Source organism: Pteropus alecto, unplaced genomic scaffold (assembly GCF_000325575.1).
Source record: "Pteropus alecto unplaced genomic scaffold, ASM32557v1 scaffold76, whole genome shotgun sequence".
Classification (NCBI taxonomy): Eukaryota; Metazoa; Chordata; class Mammalia; order Chiroptera; family Pteropodidae; genus Pteropus; species Pteropus alecto.
The window spans coordinates 15,180,365-15,193,924 of record NW_006443138.1 but is presented as its reverse complement, the minus strand read 5'-3'; the positions used below and the strand labels follow the sequence as shown (position 1 = coordinate 15,193,924).

General features: G+C 32.6%; 1 protein-coding gene across 1 annotated transcript in view; it reads right to left on the bottom strand.

Annotated features, from left to right (window-relative positions):
* PTPRQ (protein tyrosine phosphatase, receptor type Q) overlaps positions 1–13,560 on the bottom strand; it is a 214,476-nt gene that overhangs the window by 32,333 nt on the left and 168,583 nt on the right. Inside the window, 2 exon segments of the mRNA XM_025040984.1 lie at positions 4,044–4,172; positions 6,686–6,785. Coding sequence (XP_024896752.1) covers positions 4,044–4,172; positions 6,686–6,785 — 229 coding nt within the window.

The following is a 13,560-nucleotide window of genomic DNA, read 5'->3' as shown; positions in this document are numbered from 1 at the left end:
AGCACATTTATGGGATCCTTTTAAATGGTAGCTTCCTGAGGGCATAACTATATGTTTAACAATAATTCAACATCCAAACATCTAAAGTTATTGAAGAGAGAAACTCTTAGACTAGCAATTCAATTGTCTTGCTTCATTTTGTTGAGAATTTTAATTCCATTCATGATTACTGGATTGGGCCTTGAGTGTTTAAATAATGTACCATTACATTGACTCAACTAAAACAGGCAAGATAATTAGTATGAAATAAAGTACAAATTTTTTGGAAAAAAAATTGAGGCCTAGAAGAAACTAAACATCTGTCAAGTAAAAATATTAGAAACATTGATAATTGTTATTCTACTATTTTTTTATTTACTTACCATAGGACACAAAATTTCTATAACTTAAGTATGAAAAGAAGACAGTGAAAATAAACTTTTTTAGCAAATAGAATATCTAACTCGTGAAAGTTCTGTTTCATTATTTATTTGGAGGTATTATGACACTTATGGGAAGGTAGTCTGTGTTACACTTGAATTAGTTAAAAACAATCCATAATGTAAGTCAGTCTCAGCAATTTTAAAGAGACAGGTCTATGTTTTACCTGTGTGTACATGCTAATCTTGCTAATATTTTCTCCTAGAAACCTTTCTCACTTCAGTGGATTAAGTGGCTGTGTTTTGAAGGAGTGATCACAAAATGTTGTTTTGTTCATTCATTTATTATATAACAAAACCCACAGGTCATTTTCTAACCTGGTAACTGTAGAATAGATGAGCCAAAAATATTAAATATTCTTACTAAGAAATGTAAATTGCATTGTCTAAATTTACATATAAATGTGCATAATGAAATAACATAATTATCATTCCAAATAAGAATTTAAAACATTATTTTGGTATACCTCTGAATGTTCTCATGGAATTATAAAGTACTAAATTTTTGAGTTTTGTTCTCTTTTGGGAAAGAAAAGTATAAATTGAGAGAATTATTCTTCAGATATTTAGTGAAACAAGGTAGAATACAATTAAATAATGAGAGTTTACATGTACAAAAATTATAGGATGAATCTTAAAATATACATAAATATACAGGCAGATAAAATAGTTAAATAATTTCTTAACTATAAAACCCCAAATCCTTGAAAGAATTCGGTACCTAGCATTGTAATGACTTCTTCTGTCAACTAAATAACTCTCAAAACTAATATTTTAATGACTGATTAGATATTCTTCTTTTATCATTTCTCTATGGACATGTGAAGACATAAAACATTGAGGAAAACTGAAAGAAAATAGCATGGGGAAAGTGAAGAGTTTGGATGAAAAAGAACATGCATGAGCCTCAAGTAAGAATATTAGAAACACCGATTATGTTAACTGGGTAGACTTAAAGGAAATTATCTCAGTTCTTTCTTGCAAATAACAAGGACATATGGCATCCTCAAACTCCTGGATTCTTCACTTCCAGAATCAACCATCAATCTCTGTGGCTCTATCCTCATTAGAACTGTATGGCTTTAAATACATTTAAATCTTCCAGCACCTCAAAGACAGATGAAGAGCTTTACAGCTTTACTGAAGGACGGCCCCATGCATATGTGTATCTGACTAATTATAGATCTGTTAGTTACTATTTTTTTTAGTCATATTGTCAAATGTTTTAGTGACTTTATTAATATAAAAAACCTTCAATAAATAGTAAAGCTGGACATAAAGCTCTGTAATGAAGAGTTAGTACCCAAACCACTTGGTAGTTATTTTAATAAATTTCTATAATAAATCAAGCAAAGAATATTATTATGTGCCTGCCATTGGAATTACAGATAACAATGTTTTTCAGACACAAGTACTGAGATCATAACAAACAAATGATAAAGTAAAAAGAATGGAAACTAAAATTATGAACTTTACTATTACTAAGGGTCATATATGCTAATTTTCTATATGCAAAAATAAATAATAATTATTTGAAAAATATTTGAAAGAAACTTCTACATCATTTTGCAAATGAGGTGACATATACATAAACAAATGTAGAAGTTGGAAAATAAATAATGAAGAGTCAAGGTTAAATAAAGCAGTCCCTGCATTGTAAATATCCAATAATAAACAGTCTGTACAGTCCTCACCCACCTGTTCTATTAGCTGCCATGACAGTAATTGGTAAACAAACAAATAAACAAAAACAAAACAAAGAAAACAACCTTATCCCTTTTTGATAATGGTTATTTTCAAAAGTAGATGGAGGAAAGTGCAAGCTGTGAAAACACAGAGAGCTTAGGGGATCTGACCTTACCACGGCCTGCCTAGAATGCTAACCTCCTTGATAAAGAATACCTTCTCCAATACTGACTGGCTTTTTTCTCTTTATTAACTTATATCTCCTAAAAATTTACTAAGAACTTTCAGGAGATTAATAAAGTTTCTTTTATAAGAAGGTTCTAAAGTGGATGCTTAGAAGCTCACATTTTAGTATGAACAGATTCATTTAAATTGTTTAAATAACTAAAATTAATTCCATTGAGAGATTTGTTTTATTATTTGTATGCTTTAGGGTGTAGAAGAAATAAACTGGGACCTCAGGCCTGTGGAGGGGGCACAAAGAATTGAGAAAGCAGTATAGAAGGTAGTTGGAAGAATACTATTGAAATTCAGTGGTCCCACAGGGGAAAAGAAGAAATGTCTTTTTACTATGTAGCATGACCCTTCAAGGACTGAGAGACATAGCCTCAATACTAGCAATGCTCTATTGTTCCTACGATGATTCATTTTGGCAGGTTAACTTGGGAATTTATTGCTCTTTTATACATAACATTTCTTATGTGGAAAACTGTCCTGGGCAATATATAACCATCTTACACATAGTCTTTGGAGCAATATCCACTCTTGATGGGAATGGCTTGTATTAGAATATTAACAAAGATAAATATCTCAATAGAAAGAATAAGTTTTCATATTCAACACACCAATTTCTTTGTAATCTAGTGATAACACTGAATAACTTTCATTCTGTAGCATTCGGAAGTACGCTGCTCATCTGATGACACTTCCCGCAATAGCACATTTTAGTTATTTTAGATATGCTGGAAATATTCTTGCAAAGTCAACCTATTAGGAAAAGGTTGACTTTGGTAAATGATGACTACAAATGATTGCTTTCTTTTTAAGTTCAAGACCTTTGATTGCCTATTTTCAGAGTTAATAACTTTTAAAAGTTCACCAGAATTGTGCAAGTACCTTGTAACAATTATGTTTATTTAAATATCAAAAATATTGGCTCTTATAAGAATCTACACTTGTTAAGATAGCCTGATGATAGTGTTTATTAAGAATTTGATAAGTCATGTCAAGACAGAAGTTTTTGGAATGTGCCAACATTTTGAATAATTTATGATGATTTTAAAAGATTTTAAATTAGTTATTCTTTAAAATCATTCACTTTACTATTTCTAATGCATACTGATGAAGTGTCATTTGACATTTAGTACACACATTTTTTACTTTTCCTCCTACAAGTAATTTTTACTTTGTATTTAATTTTTAAATATTAAGCAATTTGAAAAATGAAGTAACAATACACAATTTATACTTTTAATGTAATTTTATACTATATATTAAAGTAAGGAGTTATAAGAAAGGTTTTTATATGAATGATATAAACAATATCAAGTAGTTACAAATTTAATTATTTTAAACATCTGATTAAAAATGTGGACACTCCCAGAATATCTGCTATAAAAAAATCTATCATATGAAGAGAATTATTAAACACAATTTTAAAGATTTAATGTGTAAAAATATTTGTCTCAGAAAAAAAAATCCAGCTTGAACATTGTAGTCTGAGGTTCAGATATATCGAACTCTTAAGTATTAAGAAGATTAAGTGATTCTCTGAACACCAGTGAGAAGTGTGTAGAAGATGGAGGTCACCCTTTGAAAGAAGATCTCTGTGACCTGTATAAATAGGAGCCCCACAAACACTTCCAACAAGCATAGGTCAGAACAGGGTCATGGCTTCAGGCCCTCTGGACCACTGTTCGCCCAGAGGAGTGTGCTCACCGCGTTAATCTCTCGTCCTTCAGTTCCAGGTCTGCCACTGTAATGAGCTGATCCAGTTTGAATTTAGTGTCAATAATTTCTGCATCCCGAGGAGAGTATGTGCCACCTTCTTTCTGCTTCTGCCGAATTCTAAAATAAGTGTAATAAAGTTCAAAAAGAAAATGTCACACAAAGCATATGAAATTAAGTTTAATTTTCTTTTTAAGTAAAGACATTAGTCAAATAATGTCTTTGTTGGGATCACTTCTCTGAATATATTGCAATTTTACAGCTACTCAACTTTTTTTTCCATCTGAATTCTATAAGACCTATTCTACTACATATTTTTTAACATGTTGTTTTCTTGAAGTTTCAAATTTTAATGAGAATTAGTTGATTAACAATTGAGTCACTGGCACAGTTAAAATATAGAGCAAATGAGACTGATGTTGTGAGCTTACTTCTCCTCCCCTCTAGCTGTCTCATGGATTTGTCACAAGAAATATGCCAAAGTGGAAATAGCTCATTGTTATCAACGCCAGTGCTAAAACACAATGCTCCATTGTTTTCACATTCACATAACATTTTTACACATGTGAAAATACATAAAAATGTGTTTTGAACTGTCTTCTTGACTTTTAAAAAATATTGTGAAGTATATTTTTATTTACAATCAGAAAACTCAGGTTCAAAAATAAAAGTCACATGAATCTGAGATTCAAACTAATGTCTTTTCATTTTAAGCCATTTACACGCTTATTTGTCTATAACATAGTGTGGTAATTTACAGAGTAATATTTAGCTTTTCTATCTATCCTTCACATTTCAAGTATGTATTATTTATTGAGTTATATATTGAAGATGATATAGGAAGTATAAAATATTGTCCTGATCCTTAAGGACATTACAAAATTTAGTTGAGAAGCAGAATCTAAATTTAGAAAAGCATAAAAAGAGAAAAAAAGATGCAATTAAAACTCATAAGACAGTATCTGATTAGTTATAAAGCGTTATATAAGTGATTATAATTCTTAGTATTTAGAAGAAGTAAAGAAGTAGGATATGACTTGGGTGTTCCAGAAGGAGAAGGAGGAGGAGGCACACTTCCAGTAGATTGAACGAAAGGAGAGCTGTATAAAAGCCTAAGGGAATGATCAGGTGAGAATAGATCTGTTTGTCTGAAGAGATGTAAGAAAGTGATAGAGAATAAGAGAGGACCATTTCTTGCCATCATAAGGAGTTCATCCGGGAAGGAAATGAGAAGTCAGAAAAGATTTTAGAGCAGGAAAACAATATAAATATGACTGATGTGTGCCTCTTAGGGACAGCACCCATATCTTACATAATATGTCTTTAAAATGCCTAGAATAAGGATTTTCTTTCATTATCTTCTGGCTGAATCTGAGAACAGTATGTGGTATTAGAAAAAAAATCTTTTTCAAGAGCATTTCAAATGATCTATCCGAGAGATTCAAGATGAAACTGATCGTGGGCATAATTTATATAGGACAATGCTCTTCAGATAAAATAAATATAGGGCCCAGTGAACTACTTAGGAAAATAGTAGAATAGTTACTTTTGCAAATGTAAGTTTCCTTAAACTCAGCCATCTACCTTACGAAAGTAGATTTTAGGATCATAACTAAGATTCCCTCTGAGGTCCTATAAACAATAGGTGAATTAAGAGACTGATGTTGAGAATTTGGAAGGACACTTGGAAAATGTAGTAGAGAAATGCTGGTAAAGTAAATATGAGAAAGGGGCCCACTGTAGAAAGAAGTTGGACATCTTTAAAGTGCTATATACTTACTATAAAAATTATCTCCTCTGTATTAACTTTAAAATTTAGACCTGATTAAAATATTTTAATTAAATCTATCATAGTTATAAATTATTTTAAAAATGTAGAAAATCTAGCACCTTCACTTTATTGTCTCTCAGCTTGAAATCCACTCTTTGTTGCCCTGCTTTGTAATGTTGGAGCTTGACTCTATAACATTTCTCCTTTGCCAGCTGGCAGGATATTAAGCTTTGTTAACAGAGGATACTAGAGTGACCCTGCAAGAGAATAGGGACAGGAAGACACTTCTCTCGTGGGTTCATGCTGCAATATTATTATTCACTATGGGAGCCCAGCCGCTCACCTGGATGAGCTCTAGCTGCCTCTGAAGTGTATGCTTTTCCCACGGGTGAATGATACTAAGGAAATCCAGCTTATCCACAACGTCCAGCAAGCATAGGTCTCTTCTCCAGGACCAATTCCAGCCTGCCTACCCTCCAATAATAACGGGTAGCTTCTATAGAACAGCTCCAGCCCCTTTCTTCTGTCATATTTCTTTGCTCACTGATAGGCAATAGGCTGCATGTGCTTGCAGTAGCCATTCCGTGTTAGCTTTGGGAGTGGGTTTTTTTCTAGTTCTTAGTTCCTTTAATTGTCCTCTCTCAGCCTAGAGAGAGAAGCTTCTTTGTTGCACTTACTATTTCTAGACCTCTTAGATTTCTTTTTCACCCACTTTCGTGGTTAACTATTTCTATTAGTTAACAATTCTTTTTATTAAATGTTTCCCATTCAAGTAACTGTTGTGGCTTCTCTCTCTTGATTGGAATATGACTGAATAATTCCCATAAAGCATCCTAGCAATGTGAGTACAGATAAATCTTACCTTGCAAATGCAAAAATTGCTGTTCCAAGAAGAATGATGGAAAGGATGCACAAAGTGACTGAAAGAATAATCTCTACAGTTCTTTCTGAAAGTCCTTCACCTGAAGGAGAGGAAGTATAACATTATCATTAATTATTGTTATGGAGTATTTTCTTGGATCTCAAAACATAAAAAAATATTTTCTTGGAATACTGCTGAAGAATGCTAATAAAATGTACAAATGTGTTTGTTACTCTTCTGTATCTTCTAACTTTGGGGCTCAATCCTTGGATCTCTTTTGTCTACCGAAACTCACTCCCTTAGTGAGTCCATCCAGCCTCATGGTTTTAATTTTCATATATATGATGATGACTAATTAATTGTTACCTGTTGAACCTACTTGTATATCCAATTGCCTAGTAGAGCGTAATTAAAATTTAAAAATCAACATTTCCAAAGCTAAACTCCTATACTTCCCTTCTTTCACCTGCATCCCTCCACTTCTAGTTGATGGTAACTTCATAGTTCCAGTTGCTCAGGCCCAAACCTTAGAGTCATACCTGACTCTCTCGTCCTCTCATAGAACACATCCAAAATCTTTGAGGGAATCCTGTTGACTTTATATTCAAAGTATATACTCTTTTCATTAAAGTAACTAAGAAAACTTGGAGAGATGGTAATTCCAAAGTAGGAGTAGGGAACCAAAAGAATTCATATGTCTAATGGAGCAATAAAGCTAAGAAGCCATCAAAGACTAATGATATGAAAAGACTAAAAGATCTTCTTGAAGAGGTTCCTACTGGTCAAAGAATGAACAATTTAAACTTTATAATAATTAAAAACTAAAATTGACTGAAATAGAGTCAATATATGAGTCAAAGTCTATGAATTTTGATATTATACAATGTAAGAGAAATAAAAAAATAAACAAAAAATGTTAATTTATATATACCAGAGTACCATTTCCTTACTCTAAAAATTTATAATTAAAGGGAGAAAATGAGGCATTTTTTTTCTGGCTTTCTCATATGAACTGTATTTTATGAATTAAAAAACAACTGCTTTAGTTAAGGAAAGAAATAAAACTCTTTATTTGAGGATCATTGTTTAATAAATGTGTCAGGAATAATAAAATTAAAAATTCACAGTTTTATATTCCTAACAAAATAATTGATTCAGGTAACAATCATTAAATGCATTCTGAAATGGTTATGAGGATGATAGGAAATTGGATATTTACTAATTGGATAAGATGCCAAAATATTACCCCATTAATTATTTGCTAGTTATAAGGAGGAAAAAAGCAACTTTCCAATGAAGAATCATGTCACTACTGCTACCATTACTGATCAATTTTAATGTCATTGAAAACATGACAACCAGATATTAAACAACTATTGATGTGAGGTATTTCAATCTAGGCAGCAACACCTGTAAAGAATCCTTGCCAAAAATTGTTATTGTGAATATTTAACTTTTTAAATCTTATTTCTAATTAAAAAGAAAGTAAAAATAGTGAAAGAAGTAAAAGTAAATGAAACCAAGAAAAAGCAATCAGACAAATCTAGAATATGGGACCTCCTACAGGACAGCTCTACTGGTTACTTTAGTGAGTCTATGTCATAGGGGGAAAAAAGAGGAGGACGTCTCTTTTGGATTAAAAGAGATTAAGAGACACAACAATCAAAGATAATGTGTGAATCTCTTTTTTGGATCCTGATTAAAACAAAGTACAAAGAACAAAATCAGAGGACGATTTGAAAATATAGGTAATATTATTTAATATGAAGAATTTATTGTTAATTCTGTTTAACTGTGACAATATGAGAAAAATGTACTTATTAGAGAAACAGTAAAGTATTTCAGGGTGGAATATATCGCTTTCCGTGATTTACTTTAAATACTTTGGAAATAAAAGAACAAATGCACAAATAAAATAGTGTGGCAAAATGTTAAAAATTATTAAATTTAATTAGTAAGTATTTGGGGGTTCATTATACTACTCAAAACTTTTCTGCATGCTCTACTCATTTCTCACTACCCCTGCTATTAGCATTCTGACCCAGGCCAACATCTCATTTTATGGGAATTATTATATGGCCACCTAACAAGTCTCCCTGTTTCATTCCTTGTCTTCTTTCTATATATTCTCAAGATAGAAGCAACATTCATCTTTTTAAAACATTACCTCACTATTTAAAATCACCATCTCTCACAGAGAAAAGCCAAAATCCTTCCAATGGACTATATAACCTGGCCCCTCATTAACTCTCTGCTTCCCTGTTAAGTATAATTCCCCTTCCTATCTCCACCTTGCTCACTCCTCTGGAGTCAGACTGGCCTCCCTGTTGTTCCTGGAACACACCAAGTCATTCTTGATATAGGGCTTTTGCGTCAGCTTCTGGCTCTGCCTGGAAAAGTATCGCCCTTGTATCTGCCTGGATAGCCATTTTATTATCTCCAAGGGTCTGCTCAAATATCACCTCACTGAAGTCTATGCTGACCACCCCTTATGAATGAATATGTGACTCCAAAAGACATACATTGAAGGAATACGCCCCAGTGTTAATACATTTCGAGTAAGGAAGTAATTAAGGTTAAATGAGGTCATAAGGGTTGAGACTAATCCAATAGGTCCAATAGGATTAGTGTCCTTATAAGAGACACCAGAAAGCTGACTTTCTCCCTCTATGCACACACACTGAGGAAAGGCCATGTGAGGACAGTGAGAAAGAGGCCTTTTGCAAGCCAGGATGAGAGCCCTCACCAGATACCAAATTGACTGAACCTTGATCTTGCACTTCTAACCTCCAGTCTATGGTACTTTGTTATGGCAGCTCGAGAAAACTAAGACACCACTATTTAAAACTGAAAGATACAACTCGCTCACTTCCTGCCTCCGCCCTTCTACATCCGCTGCATAGTATTCCACTCTTTCTTTTCTCTGTACCCCTTATCACCTTTTAATATATTTTCCAATTCATTTATTTATTATCCTTATTATTAATTATCTGTCCAAAATGTAAGCTCCCTGAGGACAGGGGTTGTTTATTTTCTTCAGAACAGTATTTCAAATTCAGAGAATAGTACCAAACATAATAAATGCTCAATAAATGTTTGCTAAGTTTACTAATAAAAATATTGACTTTGAAAGAGATAAAAAATTTTCAGGTTGAAGATCAGGCATTGAATCAAATAAGAATATAAAAATTATTTCTCATTTACTTAAAAAACAACTACCAATTAAAATTATAATCAATTTTAATTTATATGATTTGTAATTTATAATTTTAGTGTAAAAAAGTATTAAAGTCAAGTGACAACATAAAATAGGTTAACTATCTGTAAATATGCAAGGATTAATGTTTCATCTTTTTTCCCAAGATTGGTGATTATAAAATGTTAATGGTATGAAAGGGTTCCTGTGGCTATTCTGCATGGTCGATTTGAATGAATACTGAATCTCAAAGAGTTATCAGAGTTTTATGATCCTCTAGAATCTACAGCTAAATTTAGAAGACACTATAGCAGCATGTAGCTCATAAAGTATTTTAGATACATCTTTTTTATACATTAAAATACGAATGGTTTGTTTTATGAATTTTCAAATGCTGACTCTAATTGGATATGCTTGGGAAAGGAAACATGAAGATTAATAAAGAAGCTTTATCAGGTAGTATTGAATCATTGAACCTCAGAACTCAGAGGGAGAGAAAAATGATTTCATAGACCACAAATAATTTTTTTTCAGATTAGATTACCATTTCAAAGCACTAGCTAAGTGAAGTGAAGAAATGACATATGACATATTAATAAACAATATGTAATCCTTTGGGCACATGTATTACAAAATTACCACCAGGAAAGGACAAAATGTGCCATGATTGTGAGTACAAATTCTGATTCATTGCTATACATGTACCCACAGAGCATTATCATCAGTACAGGATGAAGTCACTTATTCAAATCCTTTCATAGAAAATACAATTCTTTCGCTTAAAAATACAAACATAAATCTTTTTGGAATAAGTACACATCATTTTCTTACTAGAGAAAATTCTATGAAAGGTCAAATTAAATTATATTGTATTTGCATAATAAAATGTACTACTGTAAGTAAGCTTATAATTATGAAGTACTAATTAATTTTTCATAAGTATCATCTTTTGATTAAAATGTTCATTGTCTAAACTCAACATATGGATCTGATTTATTAAGCCAGTTTTATATGTTAAGAAGCTTGAGTTAAAAGAGTTATCAAGCTTATAGGTCAATGTCTGAATCTTGATATGGGTGCATGTTACATGATCTTATTATTAATATTATTATTGATCTTAAAAGAAAATAAGTTCTTTTAACAGAACTTAAATATAAGCAGTTCTTTTTTGGCCTAGGCACCTTGGATATCCTAATACTCCACAAAAATTTACTAAAAGTCACTCAATTTCATGATTCCAGAAATACAAATTAATGTACCGAAGACAGATGTTGTTTTCATACATCAGAGTGGCAAAATATTAAAAGTAGATAATAAACAGTGGTTTCCAGAATGTAGCAAAAAGAGACTTACTCATTGTTAAAAAAATAAAAAGTCGTTATTGCATCTTTATGTGTAAAAATAAAGTATACTCTTATGTGAATGTTAACCTCAAAAACTGAGACAAGAAGGTGAAAAGAGAAGAGCTATAAATAATTTAAAATGTTTAGAAGAGAAAATGGTACAGCAAGGATAAGAAGTCTGTGGGAGCACGAATATCACCAATAGTAATGAAATTGAAAGCTCCCGGGGCACTTAACGATTTTCAGGCAAAGTGGTAACAGTGGCTACAAGTACAACAACAACTTGAGTCATGCCGCCTGGGTTTAAGACTGGCTCGGCTACTTCTTAGCTCTGCAACCTTGCTCAAGTTGCTTAAAGACCCAGTTTCAGATTTCTTACCAATAAACTGAGGCTATATATAAACAGGAAATCAGGTTATAGGGTAGTAAAGAATACACAAGTTTACATATAAAAACACTCATAAAAGTCCTGGCACATGAATAATGTTTGGTATCTTTATTGATAAACATTATCATATTCATTTATCCATTTGTTCATCAGATTTAATCTCCCAGTTAGTTTATGAGGTAGGTATTATTCTTCTCATTTTGGAAATAAGGTTTCAGAAGTTAATTTCTTAAATAACTAACCCAAGTTTACATAAATTTGATACATGCCAAAAGTGCCTGAAATAAGCCTGTCTGATTGCAAAGTTTATGAGGTTCATGACCACATTTCCACTGCCTCATTAATAATAAAACTTTCTGTTCCTCTATTGTTTGGGGAGAGGGGGCAAGTGGTCTTTTTGCTGCAAACAAAACAAAACAAAACAAAAAAGAAAAAACACAACCAACCAAACAACAACAAAAAAACATAGAGACTCCCTATTTCTGTTTCTAAGTGAGCATATTGTACCTTTTCATTGTTACCATAATAATTAAACAAGAAGTGTTATGACAGAAGAAAACAATCACGGAGTGCTTTTGCCATAGGGTTTAAGGTTTCATCTTGTTCAGTGTTAATGAAATCCTGTAAGGTGCAGAAAGGAGTGTCTGGTCTTCAAATCACAGGAATCTTCTATAATTAAACCTTGCAATCAAAACATTGCCTACTAGCAGTGTGCATGAACTGATATGCCTAAAGAGGATTTTCAAAAAGTTTAAAAGAGATTCTTGTAAATTTGTTAATAAAAATGCTAATGCTCAATCCTGAGTGAGAAAAAATCAAATACATTGTATTTCTTTAGGATTAAAATAATGGTGCATGTCATCTCCCAAGTTTATTCCTATAGGCGATCAAGATTTCTCTAAGCGTAAACTCCTCTCATAACCATTTATGTTGATCCAGACAAACTCTGCCTGGCTCCTTCTCAGTTGTACTTTTGTTAGCTCTTTTCACTGAACATAAACTTTTTAGTCCAGTCTATCAAAATTGTCTGTCTTAGAAGTATTTGCCCTATATTAACTTAGAACCACAGCCTGAAAATTTTATTGATAGGTAACTCAGCTTGGAGCTCATTGCCTGTGGTGTGCAAAAAAGCAGTGAATGAACGTATATCTATTGCTTGTTTGATGGCCTAAATGGGATCTATACTTCTTTCGCTGAAGTCGGGGATCACATACACACTTTCATCACTTACACAGTCTTTATCAGGCTTGTCAAGAATGTTGAGAGTCACTAGCCTGTTGCAAATGCTATCATATATCCCAATTCATGATATATTTGAGAGAAAAAAGACTCAAACATCATTTGTCATCTTATGATGAAAACAGGGGTATTATATCAATGTACTTTATTATGTGCTTGCCCCCATTCTCACAACCATGAAACCATTTTTGCCATTGACAGCCAACTATTATAGAAATGGTCAACTTTATTTCCTTTTTGAGAACTCCTACTCAATCTTCCTTGGCAATGTTCCTTTTCTGAAAACCCTTATGATTCCATGGCCTTTTATTTATGTCAGATCATGGATCAGGGACATTTCTGGAGGGTGCTCTTTGGTGCCTTGATCCATCAGATTGAATCTGACTTTCACAAAACCATAACATCCAATAGCCAGGTAGAAAACTCATGTGAGGACAGAAATTGACGGTGTTAAATCCATTAACCAGCAAAATGACTGGACTACATTGTTAGTCATCGAGGAATTCCACTCCAATGGTACACTCCATACTCCAAATCTGAACGTCTCATTTCACCACAACTGAGGGCTGCACTCCTAGTAATTTCCTCCACTCCTGCCTATCACTATTTCACTAGCTATAAATGATGAGATAGCAGAACTCCATGTAGTTCAATTCAGAATAAGTATTCAGAGTAAAAGCCTATTACAAAGCTGCTATCTATCAGCGGC